Genomic DNA, 13,128 nt, shown 5'->3' on the forward strand with positions numbered 1-13,128 from the left:
CTTCTAAAAGTGGATTTTGAGAGTTAGCTCTAATGAAGGACTCCGGAGCCAAAACTCCTCTTAAACCTTAGTCTGAAATTATAATTCCAAACCCTCTAAGACCTGCCTACGGGCACCCAAATTCACCACCACCCTCCTTCTTTGACCCCAGTGCTGCCGATATCCTGGGAATATGGGAAATCCTGGGACCAATGGAAGCATTCCTCCCCCCCCCAGACATTGTAGTTTTTTTCAAAACCACTTGCTTAAATAACTTTTTTCCCAGCTCATTCTTGATTTTTACTTTATACCATAGTAATTTTTACTTTATACCATACAAAATTATTCATAAATACCAATCTCAGTACTGTCCTAATTCCTGGCCTTCTGTGGTGGGTATGGTCCTAAAACCTTCACTAAAAAAAGTTGCCAACAGCAACTAACCAAGTATCATAATCTACTTTCAGTCACGTTTCTGAATGCTAAAGTATCAGTTTTAAAAATTGCTTTAACTTTAATGTATTTCTACAGAAAATGGTCATACAGAATAAAAATAAGAATTTATAGTAAGAATTCTTCTAAGAATTTAAATTTATCAGATGATCTATGTCTGCAAGGACAACACATTTGCACCTGATACAGGCAGCATTATGGGATACTCAGTAAAATGGAAAGCTGTTTTAATGTCTGAAGAGTAGTATGCGTTAATCCATGGATAAATAATAAATATCTTTACACTGCCTGGCTTCTCTGTATGAAACCTGTGGTTACCACTGGCTAAAATACATAATGGCAAAATATTTCTCTTGGGTGGATATAAAGTGTTTGTGTTTCCACTAAGCCTATTTTTAAATGCCTGTAAAACACTTACAAAAGGCTAAAACCAGTATTTTGTTATATGTTATCTATACTTAAATATTGTCAGACAGGGTTTTTCTAGCAAAAACTGTGGGAGGGCTTTCAAATTATTAAAGATTTAGGACTACATGCAAGACAGACAAACATTGACGCAAATTTTGTATCAGGTTTGTACAAGAAGTCAGTGTGGGTCACATAATCCATACTTTGGATAATTGAGCTGACTGCTGGTAGAAGCACACGCTGTGATCGAGGATGCTGTCAGGTGTCCAGGCAAGCCATAATTCAGCTCATTTTTGTTCATGACTTTATGCTTCAAAAAACTTTAAATTTTATTCATATCTGTTGAGTCAACTTATACTTAGAATTTTTAATTTCTACTGTAATGATAGGAAATGACCATTTTCAGGTTATTGCTTTCTTATTCATCTTTTCCTTTAAAGTTCTCAGTTTTCTTTAGGGATCTTGAAAAACCAATGTAATAATCTGTATTTCAGACCCCTTCTATGTGAGATGTAGATAAGTATATCTCATCTTTTAAAGAAATTCAGGATTTCCAGGTGAAAAATTTGGAAAAAAAATATATCATTCTTACATAAAGCTAACCTCAGAATTCTGAGCCTGCAGCAGCCAGCTGAGTCACAAGCTCTTTTTCTATTCTTTTGTGTGTGTGTATGTGTGTGTGTATCCTAAAATAGGAAAGGAAATACCCTCTCAACCTCTACAAAATATCAATAGGAAAAAAAAATCCCTACGACTTTAGCGTGGAATTTGAAAAGAATAATCTACCTATAAAATTGTATTGAAATATAGAAAACAGTTCTTATAAGCAAAAGAAAAAAGATTCAGCTCCAGCAATTTACTGTTCTGTCTTCATCTCACAGTTTCTAAGTACATTTGAGATGGACACCACTTCTCTGAGTGGAGAAACACTACATAAGGCTAGGCTTAGACTACATACCAAAATTAAAGGCAGCTGGCAAAGCAGAATTAAAACTACAAGAATGATAAAAAAGCGTCTAGTTCCTCAGTAAGATTTCACTTGCAGAAAAGTACCTATGCTCAGATAGATACCCTTAGGTAAAGGCTGGGTTTGCTTTGTCAGTAATATTACTACAAACAAGTAAGTTTGTGGCATGACAAATGTATGGTTTAGGTCAAGAAATCGCTCAATACCGTCTGCAAGCATCATCTTAGTTATAATATTCAGGATTTATCTGTTATAACTCAGAAGGAATTCATGCAGCTGGAAAAGATAATCTGGTTCGTCTGACATCATGTAGCTTATGAGCACATGACGATAACTCAATTTAAACTGAGTCCCCACTGGGGAGGGAGGGTCGAGCTCAAAGTCCTCACAAAAGCCGATGGTCCTCGTAGGACTGGCATACTCATGAGGGCCACCTCCCTCCATGACCAACACATCAGACATTTATGCTGTCAGCTACCAGGGCACACCTAGGACTATGAGACCCACTTTTCCCAAAAAAGTCACTAGTGCCAGTGAGTTTCCTCTCACAAAACCTACAATAAGTTGTCAACCGCTTCCCTTTCGTCCCAGTCCCTACAAGTACCATACAGATATGCTCTGAGTAGACCTAGCTCTCCGTGACTTCTTTTCCTCATGGGGAAAAACACAACACAACCACAATAACAAAGGTGTTCCATAGATTATTAAACCAGACTTTCTTCTCCTATTTACTGGCAGGAAAAGTTATTTCAATTTTTAGATATTTGGGAGGCACTAGAGAATATAGTGATACATTTGCATTCCTCTGGAATTAAAATACCTACTCATACGACTCATAAGAGTCTCAGTAAAAGGAACTGCAGACCTACCTTGAAGTAGAAAATGAGTAGTGACTAAAATGCTTATTAATCCTACCCTTTATTTTGCAATCCAACAGACTTTTGCATTCTGATATACTTAAAGATCATATGAGTTGGCTTCTCAGCTTCCCTGCACTGCTACAGTGCTCTGATTGTACACAGATTTACAAAAAAAAAAAAAACCACGTTTTCAGCAGATGCTGGTTTAGTGGCCAAAAATAACCATGAAAACCAATAAAATAACCAATAAAGAAATTAGAAGGGAGAACAGATGACAGTCATGACACTGTCCCATACTGCGTTTAATCCCCGTGGGTGTGAAACCCTTGTGCATGAAAGAAATCTTCATGACACATTTCTTCATGCTTTAAGGAAAAAAGTAGAGTGGTTTATTATCAAAGCAAGGAACATCAAGTAAGTGCACTACAACATTGTACACAGTCTTCCAGGGAAGATCAGTATCTGGTTTTGCTCTTGACATAATTTTTATACTCTATATAATTCCCAGTCTGAGATTTCCCAGTCCAGATGCAACTCACACTTGTTGAGTCTTCTCACATGACTGTGCAATGGTATTTCTGAGAGTGGACGTAGTTCCTGTAATCAGCAAGCTGCTTCAGGTACAAATTGGAAGGCCATCTGTGCATCTCTACAAAATTGCGCTCCTCCACTAAACAAAGTAATAAAGGAATTAAATATGATATCCAAACATACAGTGCAAGTGCACAGGCTGCAAAAGTCTTTTATAATAGGTTAAAAAACATCCAGGATATAAATACAATGAGAAAAGTAAGGATGAGTGTTGTCCATTTTGCCTGGGTCTTACTGTAGTACAGACATAAAGTTACCACATGATGTCCCCTTACTATTAAGGTAGCAATAAGTAAGTTACTTAATAAACTAAATGCAATACTCATTTAAAAAAAAAGCAGAGACGTTATCCTAAAGGTGAATATTCTTTCTCTTTAAAAACACAGTAATCAACTGTGAGGACTTTTCTATGCTGCGGCACTGTAAAGGAGACTATTTCAATCCCTATGCCAATAGTTTGTCTCAAGATCATTACAAAAAGCAAGGTAAGGAGAGCAATCAAGAGTTCATCAAGGTTTTAAGCTTCTATTGCATGTGTTTTTTGTCACTGACTGCTGTCTGGGAAGCGTGCTCCCATCAGAACATGCCTGAGAGTGTTTGTGCCCTGGCAAGCTGGGACAGAACGGTTTCACCCCATCCACCTGTATTTACTCATGTGCTCCTATTTCTTTCCTCAGGCTGGCTCAGTGCGAGTTCGGGACAGCAAGAACACGTCAACCCCTCAATGAATCATGTGAAATGGCTACAGGCCACACTGCCAGGAAGACCTAAATAAGTTACCTGAAAGATCTTGAAATTCGGGCTTTTGACTGAAGATGAGGTAGTTAGTGGCAATAAAATGAAGAAGCCAAGTTGAAAGGCAATCAGAATTGTGAAACTGCAAGAAGAAAGTAAATGCAAACAACAGTTAATGCTATCGTGTCTAAAACACTACCAAGCCTCTCCTGTCAAAATATTTCAGATTTTCACTGTCAACATAGCAGTTCACTAAATAAAGTTTTGACTCTAGGAGATAACAAAGGAAAAGTTGTTGATGGAAATACGTCAATAGATGAGGACCCTCAGAACGAATGAAAACCCCCTTCCCTAGAGATGTGACCTAACCTCTGGGGCTCCTTTTGTTGTGAATCTTGGAAATTTTTGTCTTCTGCACAGAAGCAGAGCTTCAGAAAAAGGAAGTCAAGGCCTGCGGCATGTTGGGGTTTTTTGTCTCCTCTTCTTTCGTCAAATCCTGTTCTTTTAAGACAATATCCTGCCTGAGACTTGTAAACAATTCAGTTTCTGTTTTCCTCTTGTTTTTTCCAAGTCTGCCTTCATTGTCTCTCTTTCTCTCTTTTTTCACCCTCTAATCTTTTTTTTCATGCTTTTAACGTATTTCACTCAATATTCTATCAGATTAGATCTCCTTTGCCACTTGCATTTCATACAATTTTCTTTTTCACTAAAAAAGGAATTAGTAATTCTTCACTTGCCTAAAACACACCTTTTGCGGCAGAAGCTGCAATTAAGCTGAATTATTGCAATGTGTCCTTGATGAAGGAAATTGCACAGATTCTGGTGTGACTGCACATGCTGAAATAAGAGGCTGAAGGCTTTATTTCAGCCAGCCTTGTGCCACCAGAACCCCCTAATTAACAGATCGTATATCAATGTTGGTCCTTGTAAATTATTAAAATCTTAAAAATCTTAACGGTTGAACAACCCCCGCTAATTAGAGTCAACTTTTATATTCTTATTTGATATATACAACACATACCTTCGCTTTTCTGAGCAAGCTAACAATACTGAGACTTGTGGATGCCAGTTCCCTGCTAGGCATGCTCTGAAGCTGCGTAATAATGTAAAGCTCACAAATATGCTGGAGTCTCATTACTTGGTACATCTCTGCACAGATCAAGAGAGACATAGCTTGGAGAATACTGGCTGAAAAACAACAACAACAAAAAAGGTAAGTTACATGTATTTCACCTTTTCGACAAGATGATCAAAGCCACTTTTCAACAAGATGATCAAAGCTGTTTTCCATTGGGTCATCTTTTAAACGTCTGACAATGAACACAAAACCAAACTGCTGTTGATCACCTTTTATTTTTCATTATTATCATTACAGGTTTGCTGTATCGCTGTCTTTTTCCAGATAAACTATTTAATTAACTGGAAAATGGTACATAGTGCTTTCTAGAAGGTAAGTGTAATAAATTGTTGTCAATATCCTGCATCTTGAAGCTGCCAAGTCAAGTGTATTTAAAGTAAGTGATGATTAATAAGAAGATTTATCTTTCTAATTACTGTATCAAAAAAGAAGCTCTATGATACATGTACAAGAAAAAATAGTAAAAAGGCCAAAAAGATAACAGAGCAACCATATTTTTTAAAAAATACGGTAGAGTGGTTGCATTTTTAAACTGATGGACAAAGAAATGTTAGACGAACTGAAAAGAGAAACATATGGATAACCTAAGAAGAAGGTAGAATTATTCAAAAAGAAAACAAAAGCAAAAATACTTATCACAACATCATTCATTTATTCATTACATGAAAGGAAAATTATCTGTGTTTAAATCCTATTTCTTGTTTAGTATGCAGATTTTCTTCTCATTAAAAAAGACAAATCTTAAGACACAAAGAATAACTCAATTTTTCTTGCCAAATACTCCAGCTAACATACTTTTTTTTCTGGTTTTACACACAAATAAGATATCTGCGCATATAAATAAGGTATTCTTGCAGTTTAACCTTGTTTATATTAAACTTAACAAAATATATGCTAAATAAAATTACAGTTTTGAAAAAAAACAACACAGGATTACGACTAGAAAGTAGCATTATTGTGATGTAGACAGAAAATTCCAAATATTGTAATGGACCAGAAATTAAATTTCACATATTTTTGAGTCTTGCTATATGAGCAGAAAAACAAACACAGCATTTTATTAGTCATAATTTTTCTGCCTGCAGTTGATTTTACTTGAATAAGATTGATTTCTTTTTATTTATCGTACAATATGAACAAGTTCACTTTCTTGAGACATTATACATTAAAATATCATCATTTTTCAATGAAATAAATCTGCTACACTACTCTTTATCAATGTCCCACTACAGAAAAAAGGAGTTACAGATATACATACTTTTTAAAATTTTCTTACCTGGGCAGCAGGAGTCGGTATAAAGATACTCTAGAAAGGAGAGGAAAGTGTCTTTGGAAACCCCATACACTGGAACCAGAATATTATTTGCTTCTAGATAATTACCATTAAACATAGCTGCCATTACCTCACAGCGAGCTACCAGAACTGCTCGGTGGGCTGGTACTGTTGCACCTGCAGGACGCAAGATAAAAATCTATCATGATTTTATAAATACAGAAAGATCTTGATTTTATACTTCGTGTTTTCTTAGAAGGCCTTCGCTTCGCTGAGCGTGATTGAAGAGCTCAAAATTGACGATAATGAATAGATAAGTAATAACACACAGACTTTATGCCAGTCAAGATGTTCACATCTGCCTAGTAGCCACCAGCACACATAAAGAAATATCGGATTTGTTGCGATGACCTGCTCTAAACAGGGCAAACTTTTATCAGTCAGAAACAGACTTTCAACTAGCAAAATATCTGGCATGACGTAGTTACACCAGTTTACACTAATGGAACCTCTGGTGCGTTGCATAAACATGCATGCTGTGAGTTATTATGCAAATCAGAAGTTTGTGTTCATTGGTGATCCCATTGGTAATGGACATGTGTACCAGAAATCAGACTTTCACATAACCATACAAAGCAAAGGCAGGCAAATTATCCTAGATGAAATTCCGTTAAACCCACTAAGTAAGTTTGAATTTAGCCAGATTAAGCATTTCGCCAAAGTGAATTTCCTGATGGTTATCTCACAAATAATGCTGGTAAATTTTTCTGGTTTGTGATATTTGCAAGTGAATCATTTGCTTTACTACAGCGTTTGGAAGATCTAGTAAAGTTAACAGCCCAGGGTGGTAGAGGTCTTACAGGCTCTTAATGAAAAATTTGACAGCCTGAGCTGCCAGCCCTGACACTCAGAATTCTGCAGAGTTCAGCTGAACTCGACAGTCCTGTGTGCAAGAAAGTGCCAACAAGTGCTGGACAGGACAGCAACCACAGACAGAATGAGAGCTTACAGTGGGATGTAAATGTTTTAATCAAAATTTGCCCCAGGTCAACTGGTGTGCAAGATATGCTGTAAATACTCACATAGAAGTTACTGTCTTAATTTCCTCCTTAACCATAATGCTGCCACCTACCTAATGTCTTGAAGACGTCTGACACTTTTTCATTTTTGTTTTATTTCTATTCACCTGTGCTTTTAATTCAAAACTGTCTAAGCTGCTTACAAAATTTATATATTCCTGTGTAGAGAGAACATGTCAATAATATTATATATTTACACACACAACATGAGCAATACAGGGTGCAGAAATGATGTAAGACGCACATGCAGTTTTATGTGTGCATGCAACTGGATATTTATCTACTAATTAGGAGGTTCAGTCACGTTGTGAGTCTTTACACAGACATAATGGGCTCCCATTTTCAATGGCTCCCAAGTACTTTTGTAAGCTCAAAGCAAGCCCAAACATTCAAGGAATTAGTTGAAGATTTAAAAATGTATTAGCATGATCAAAACCAAAGCCTTCTGTTTCTCTTAGCAGTTATTTAATTTTAACATGATTATTGTGGCTGATGAATCAGAGAAAAAGGCTTGGAAGATTTATCGAGCATTAGGAAAAACAGTCCACATGTTAGTAGTGGATAATAAGCACCATTTTTTTAAAATACTTGTCAATCCATTCAGCAGTAATTTTTTTTTGGTAAAATATATAGCAGTGGTATGGCTTCATAAATTCCTACAAAGCCTCTCAGGAGTGGGATACTGAGATGAATTGTTCATGTCATAAACTCAGCATCAGTATTTTGTTATTATTTTCAAAGATCTTTTTAGGGTTTTTTCTGTGTATTAAACAGAACATCTGGAAAGAATCTGCTTATCCTTGTGTGCTTATTTTTGAGGGAATAATGTCTCTGAGATTTAAAGCTGAAAATATTTAAACAATTGCCTAATCCCAAAAGACCATTTCTGCATGAAGGGTGGATGTGGACAAATCAAGAAAATCATTAGCATTTAAATACCATCTCATTCTTATTCTCACTAAAGCATGTGACACTTTTCCCCCCTGTATCTTTCTTCTTAAGGGTGAACACATTCAATTTCCAGAAAAAGTTGCTGAGACCTGTAAAAGAAATACGGAGATTGGTGCGGGAGCACCTAGAAGGGCAGTAAAACCCCCGCACATCTACATGCATTTCTAGAAATGCCTACTTTGGGCTAAGAAGGGCGGAGAATAAAGCCTGAGGAAGCACAGGACTGGGACATAAGTCTGCTGTCAGCTTCTGGAGGGTAGAGAAAGGCACATCTGCAGCCAGAACCTGTCTGAAAGGGGTGGAGGGAAGGTGGTCAGAAGTCAACAATCAGCATCTCTGGTCTTTCCACTGGGGGAGACGAGCGTAGATGTGGCCAGCCAGAGTCCATACCTCTCCGAGGTTTGATGCTGGGCAGAGCCCTCGGATACGTCCCAGTGCTTGTGCAGGTGGGAAAGTGAGGGAGATAAAAAAGTTTTAAAATAAAATCGCAGTCCTCTGTCAGGCAACCCCTGGTTTAGCCTTGCTGCCTTGCTGCTGTGCCATGGCAGCAGCCTTTTCTGCAGCACATCCCTCATTTTGCTAAGCCTCCTAGAGGTGTGTCCGAATCAGAGGCACAAAGTCTACGTGAGCAGTAAAGGGCATCCGTATGGTCTCAGCCCTGATAAACCACATTGAGAGCGGACACTGCAGTAGAGCATCCACAGGGACAAGTGTTAGTTCTGAGCAACAGGTGCTTTCCACAGCGATAGCAGAGTGTATATGTTTTCTTAGATTTGACACCACAGAAAACACAGTCACCACCTCCATTTCCCATTCTCCTGCAGAGAGGACAAAAGAGGGAGGCGCAGTGTGTCCACGTCAGTGGAAGCAGAGGTACCGTACCTTGTATTTTGAAGATGACATCAGCTAGGACAGGCGTATTAAAGAACAGCCTGAGAGAAGTATTATACAGCCGTTTTATCTGGTGAGACCTGCAGTCCTTTACACTGTTTATCTGCAAAATAGATTATTAATAAAACGCTGTCATGTATAGTGCCCACAGAATAAAAGATTACTAGACATCATTTATACAGGGAGAATAAACAGCTTTTTGCTTTCTCCTTCATATTCTTCTGCTAACGCTATTCAGCCGTGCCTCTCACACATGCAATCCCTTGCAATAGTCTTCATCATTTATTTTCCTATTTCCCACAGTGCAGCAGCTCCAAGGCATCTCTGTCTCTTACAGTCACACCCCGTTTCTCGCCTTAGTACTCTCTGACCTGTGACAAAACTCCTTCATGCAGCACCACTGAGCAAGTTTGCCTGCACCATGAATTTTCTGGACTCCAGACACTTTCATACGCACCCTGTTCAGACCCAAGACTGCAGAAACACAAGGTCTGAAGGCTCTGGGTGGAGCAAGGCAGCTGAAAGTTGTGTGTTTCTTGATACTGCCTCCGCAGTGGCAGAGGGAGCTCCCCAGCTGGAGCGCAGACTTCTCTCACAGTAACCCGGGCATGCTAGTGTCAAGACCCTTCAAAACCCAGTACTTCCAGTCAGTTTTCAATTTTGTTTTTCTTACTTTAAAAACGGAATGTAAAGTTACCAAAGCAAACAACAGTAAAGTCATATTGCTGGATTGTGATAAGTGAAATTCAAATGAGTTGTTAATTAATCTTTAATTTTATCAAGAAAAATCATAATTCATTTCTATGCCTTTGAAGAAAAACTTTTAAAAGTGAAATAAAAGTACCCTGAAGGCATAAAAAACAAACAAAACAAAACAAAACAAAAACCCCACAAGAAACAATGACAACTCAGGCTTATTATCTGAAAAGTTTTCAGGGCTTTCTAAGCCCAACCCTATGAATGTTTTAGCGTGGACATTTAGGACTGGCAAGCCTACTACTTGTGATCAGAAACTAAGAAACTTGTTGATTCTTGTATTTCATTACCTTAAGTCAGGCCGAGATGATTTCCCATTTAAATTGAAATATTTTGTGCAAGCTCTATAGTATCAGGGAATGTATAAGCTCTACCAGCAAATGGGTGTTAAAACTAATTCTCTATTGTAAGTTTTTATTAGCATAGTAATGTGACATAAACTACATTTTACTGTGAAGTCATCTGCTGAATTAAGTATGTTGAGCTACAGACAGATTTCCACATCACAACATCTATGAAGGAAACCAATTCTCCTGATCTACCGCAGAAACACAACTTTTGGCACGTATTCAGGAAAGCAAAGCTTTCCTGGGCAGCCTCTATTACAGGAGAATTAGGAACACATAATCATATTGTTAGACCATGTGCAAAGCTGTGAACATGAGTAATCGTTTTAGGATACCCACTTGTGCGATTTTTACTGATTACATTAATTCTGCACATTACATCAGCATCTCTGTGTTGCTATTTTGTTCTTGCCCGTGAACAACCTGCTGATAAAGTAACAAAAGATGTGTAAGCCACAGTGAGCTTGAAATAAAGACTGACAAGGAAACCTTGTCTACAAAAGACTTTCCCAAGAACTTAATAACTGAGAGTTAGATGTACCTTCCCCGGAGCTTTCAGGATACACTTCACTTTCTCAAGCACATGTTCAGTTTTTTCTGGATCCTTCAGCTTCTTTTTAATATCCTCTTCTAATTGTTCCCACTGGAAAGCACCTGCCCAGATAAAGTAAGACCACATAAAGTTGGGTTATAAATGAACGAGGCACAGGCAGAGAAAAGACGGTTTCAATGCCAAACAGATACTGCAGAAATTATATTTTTTGGATGTTATTCAGCCGACCCTTGTGCTTAGGAAAGGCAAGATGCAATTCTTGCACAATAAAACTTCTGCGGTACTTTTACAAGAACACAATCAAGTACAGACAGACTGGAGCATCTCCCTTGATTTCCAAGTCAATTTCTGACTTCCTCCCAGTTCAATCACCACATATTGCCAGTAGACATTCAGGAAAAAAAAAAAAAAATCCTGACTTTTTCAATATTTGTGGAGGTTCTTTAGCATCTGCTCATATCACTGATTGCATTGCTTTGTAGGTGTCTAGAACCAGAAAAGCTTCATGCACAGTTGTATTCCAAGTCCTAGTGGCTAAAAAGAGCACAAAGTTTGCCATGGAATGTCCTTTTTTTCTTGTTTTCCAGGTCAAAGACACGATAATCTCTCAGGTCTCTCAGTAGCTTTCTTGGAAGAAGGAAACCTGTTGACTAGTGTTAAGACAAATATAGTTCATCTTTATACACTTTACTGGAGTAAGTCTCAAAGACACCATGGGGCTTTTTGGCAACTTCCAGTTCTGATCCCCAGGGCCACACAGCAAGCAAGAGTCAGAGACAAGTACAGCTTGGGGTCAAGCACAAGTCAGCACAGCCTCGAAGGCTCTCTGCTGAAGAACAGGCCGAAACAGCACATACAGCACATGGTGCCTTTAGCTCTGTGGGCTGCTACGGATATCACATGGGTGGCATGCGTTTATAACCCCACGGGCATAATGTCATGGTCCTGAAAAGCTGAAAATGACGACATGGCCTCATGATCTAGTTTCTCCTCAGCCTGTGCCTCTGGTCTCTTTGAAAGACCTCAAAGGCACCCAGCAGTATGAGGACTTTTGGCAATGACCTTCGGGCTGGGAGATGTGACTTACAGCAGAGTTCTGTCTACAGCTTACAAAGTCTCCCAACTCTTTGGTTGACATAAACAAAAGTAAAAAGTAAAATTCCTGCACAAAAGGCAGTAGACACAAGTTGTAAATGGTAACAGATGGAGATACTGCACTTATTTATCACTTGCTGAAATTACAGGTTTAATCCCCTATTCATGTCACCAATAAATAATAAAAAACATAATCCATTCACACTGAAAAACTTCTGCATCTGTTTGTTAACTTTGACATTCATTCTGAATGAACTGAAAGGGATGTTTTCAATGTACAAACCCTAACTGAAAGCTGAAAGACTGTCCCTTGTGTCTTCACAAGCCAGTGTCTGTCTCAGCTACTAAGGCAGAAATCCCTTTCATCTGTCAGACAGGTATCAGTCTACAGATACTAAATAAGCTTCTTTACAGATTATAATTATTTGGGGCTTGCTTTTTTTATTACAGTTAAAATCAGAACGCCTTATTAAAAAGCCTGCTAATACTTTCAACAAATATAAAATAGACATTCTTATGTATTGACACCTTTCAAAACACTTTATAAAGAACAAATGGGTACCAGATACCTCCAGAAAAAAAAAAAAAATTCTCTTTCACCTGAGGATTCTTATGCAATATTTGAAAAGGCAGAAAAATATCAGTACTATTTTATCAGACAGCTGGCATTAGGTAGGTGAGGTCACTGCCAGTGCTGGGTTGGTAGCAAAACTCATGCTGCACATCAGAGTTCCCTGCGCACCGACCAGTTGTCACTGTTTTCTCTTCAGCAGCACCATATGCAGGAGAGAAATCACTTGTGTTTCTTAAGTAACCCTGCACTCTCGTCGGTGTGTTTAGAACATGCAACCATTATTTTGAAAGCCTGGGATCTGAAAATGTCTCAAACTCTAGATTTTTTTTGGCAAACCTGTTGAATATTATTGATGCTAGCTGATGGACTTTGTTCAATAAAATATTGTGGTTTATTTATTCATTAGATCTGGAATGACCATTAATTTAATTTTTATTAAATCCAGGTGAAGGGCTTTTTTCATTATTTGGAATAACCA

General features: G+C 38.0%; 1 protein-coding gene across 1 annotated transcript in view; it reads right to left on the reverse strand.

The window, feature by feature from the left end:
- Nucleotides 1–3,221: 3,221 nt before the first annotated feature.
- Nucleotides 3,222–13,128, reverse strand: part of RHOBTB3 (Rho related BTB domain containing 3) — a 33,395-nt gene continuing 23,488 nt past the window's right edge. The window contains exons 7-12 of the mRNA XM_086480244.1: nucleotides 10,970–11,082; nucleotides 9,317–9,428; nucleotides 6,408–6,581; nucleotides 5,015–5,181; nucleotides 4,039–4,135; nucleotides 3,222–3,337 (exon numbers count right to left, since the gene is read on the reverse strand). Of these exons, the coding sequence (XP_086336370.1) occupies nucleotides 3,222–3,337; nucleotides 4,039–4,135; nucleotides 5,015–5,181; nucleotides 6,408–6,581; nucleotides 9,317–9,428; nucleotides 10,970–11,082 (779 nt within the window). The remainder of the gene's footprint in view (nucleotides 3,338–4,038; nucleotides 4,136–5,014; nucleotides 5,182–6,407; nucleotides 6,582–9,316; nucleotides 9,429–10,969; nucleotides 11,083–13,128) is intronic.

This window comes from Leptosomus discolor, chromosome Z (assembly GCF_034619465.1).
Source record: "Leptosomus discolor isolate bLepDis1 chromosome Z, bLepDis1.hap2, whole genome shotgun sequence".
NCBI classification, from domain to species: domain Eukaryota; kingdom Metazoa; phylum Chordata; class Aves; order Leptosomiformes; family Leptosomidae; genus Leptosomus; species Leptosomus discolor.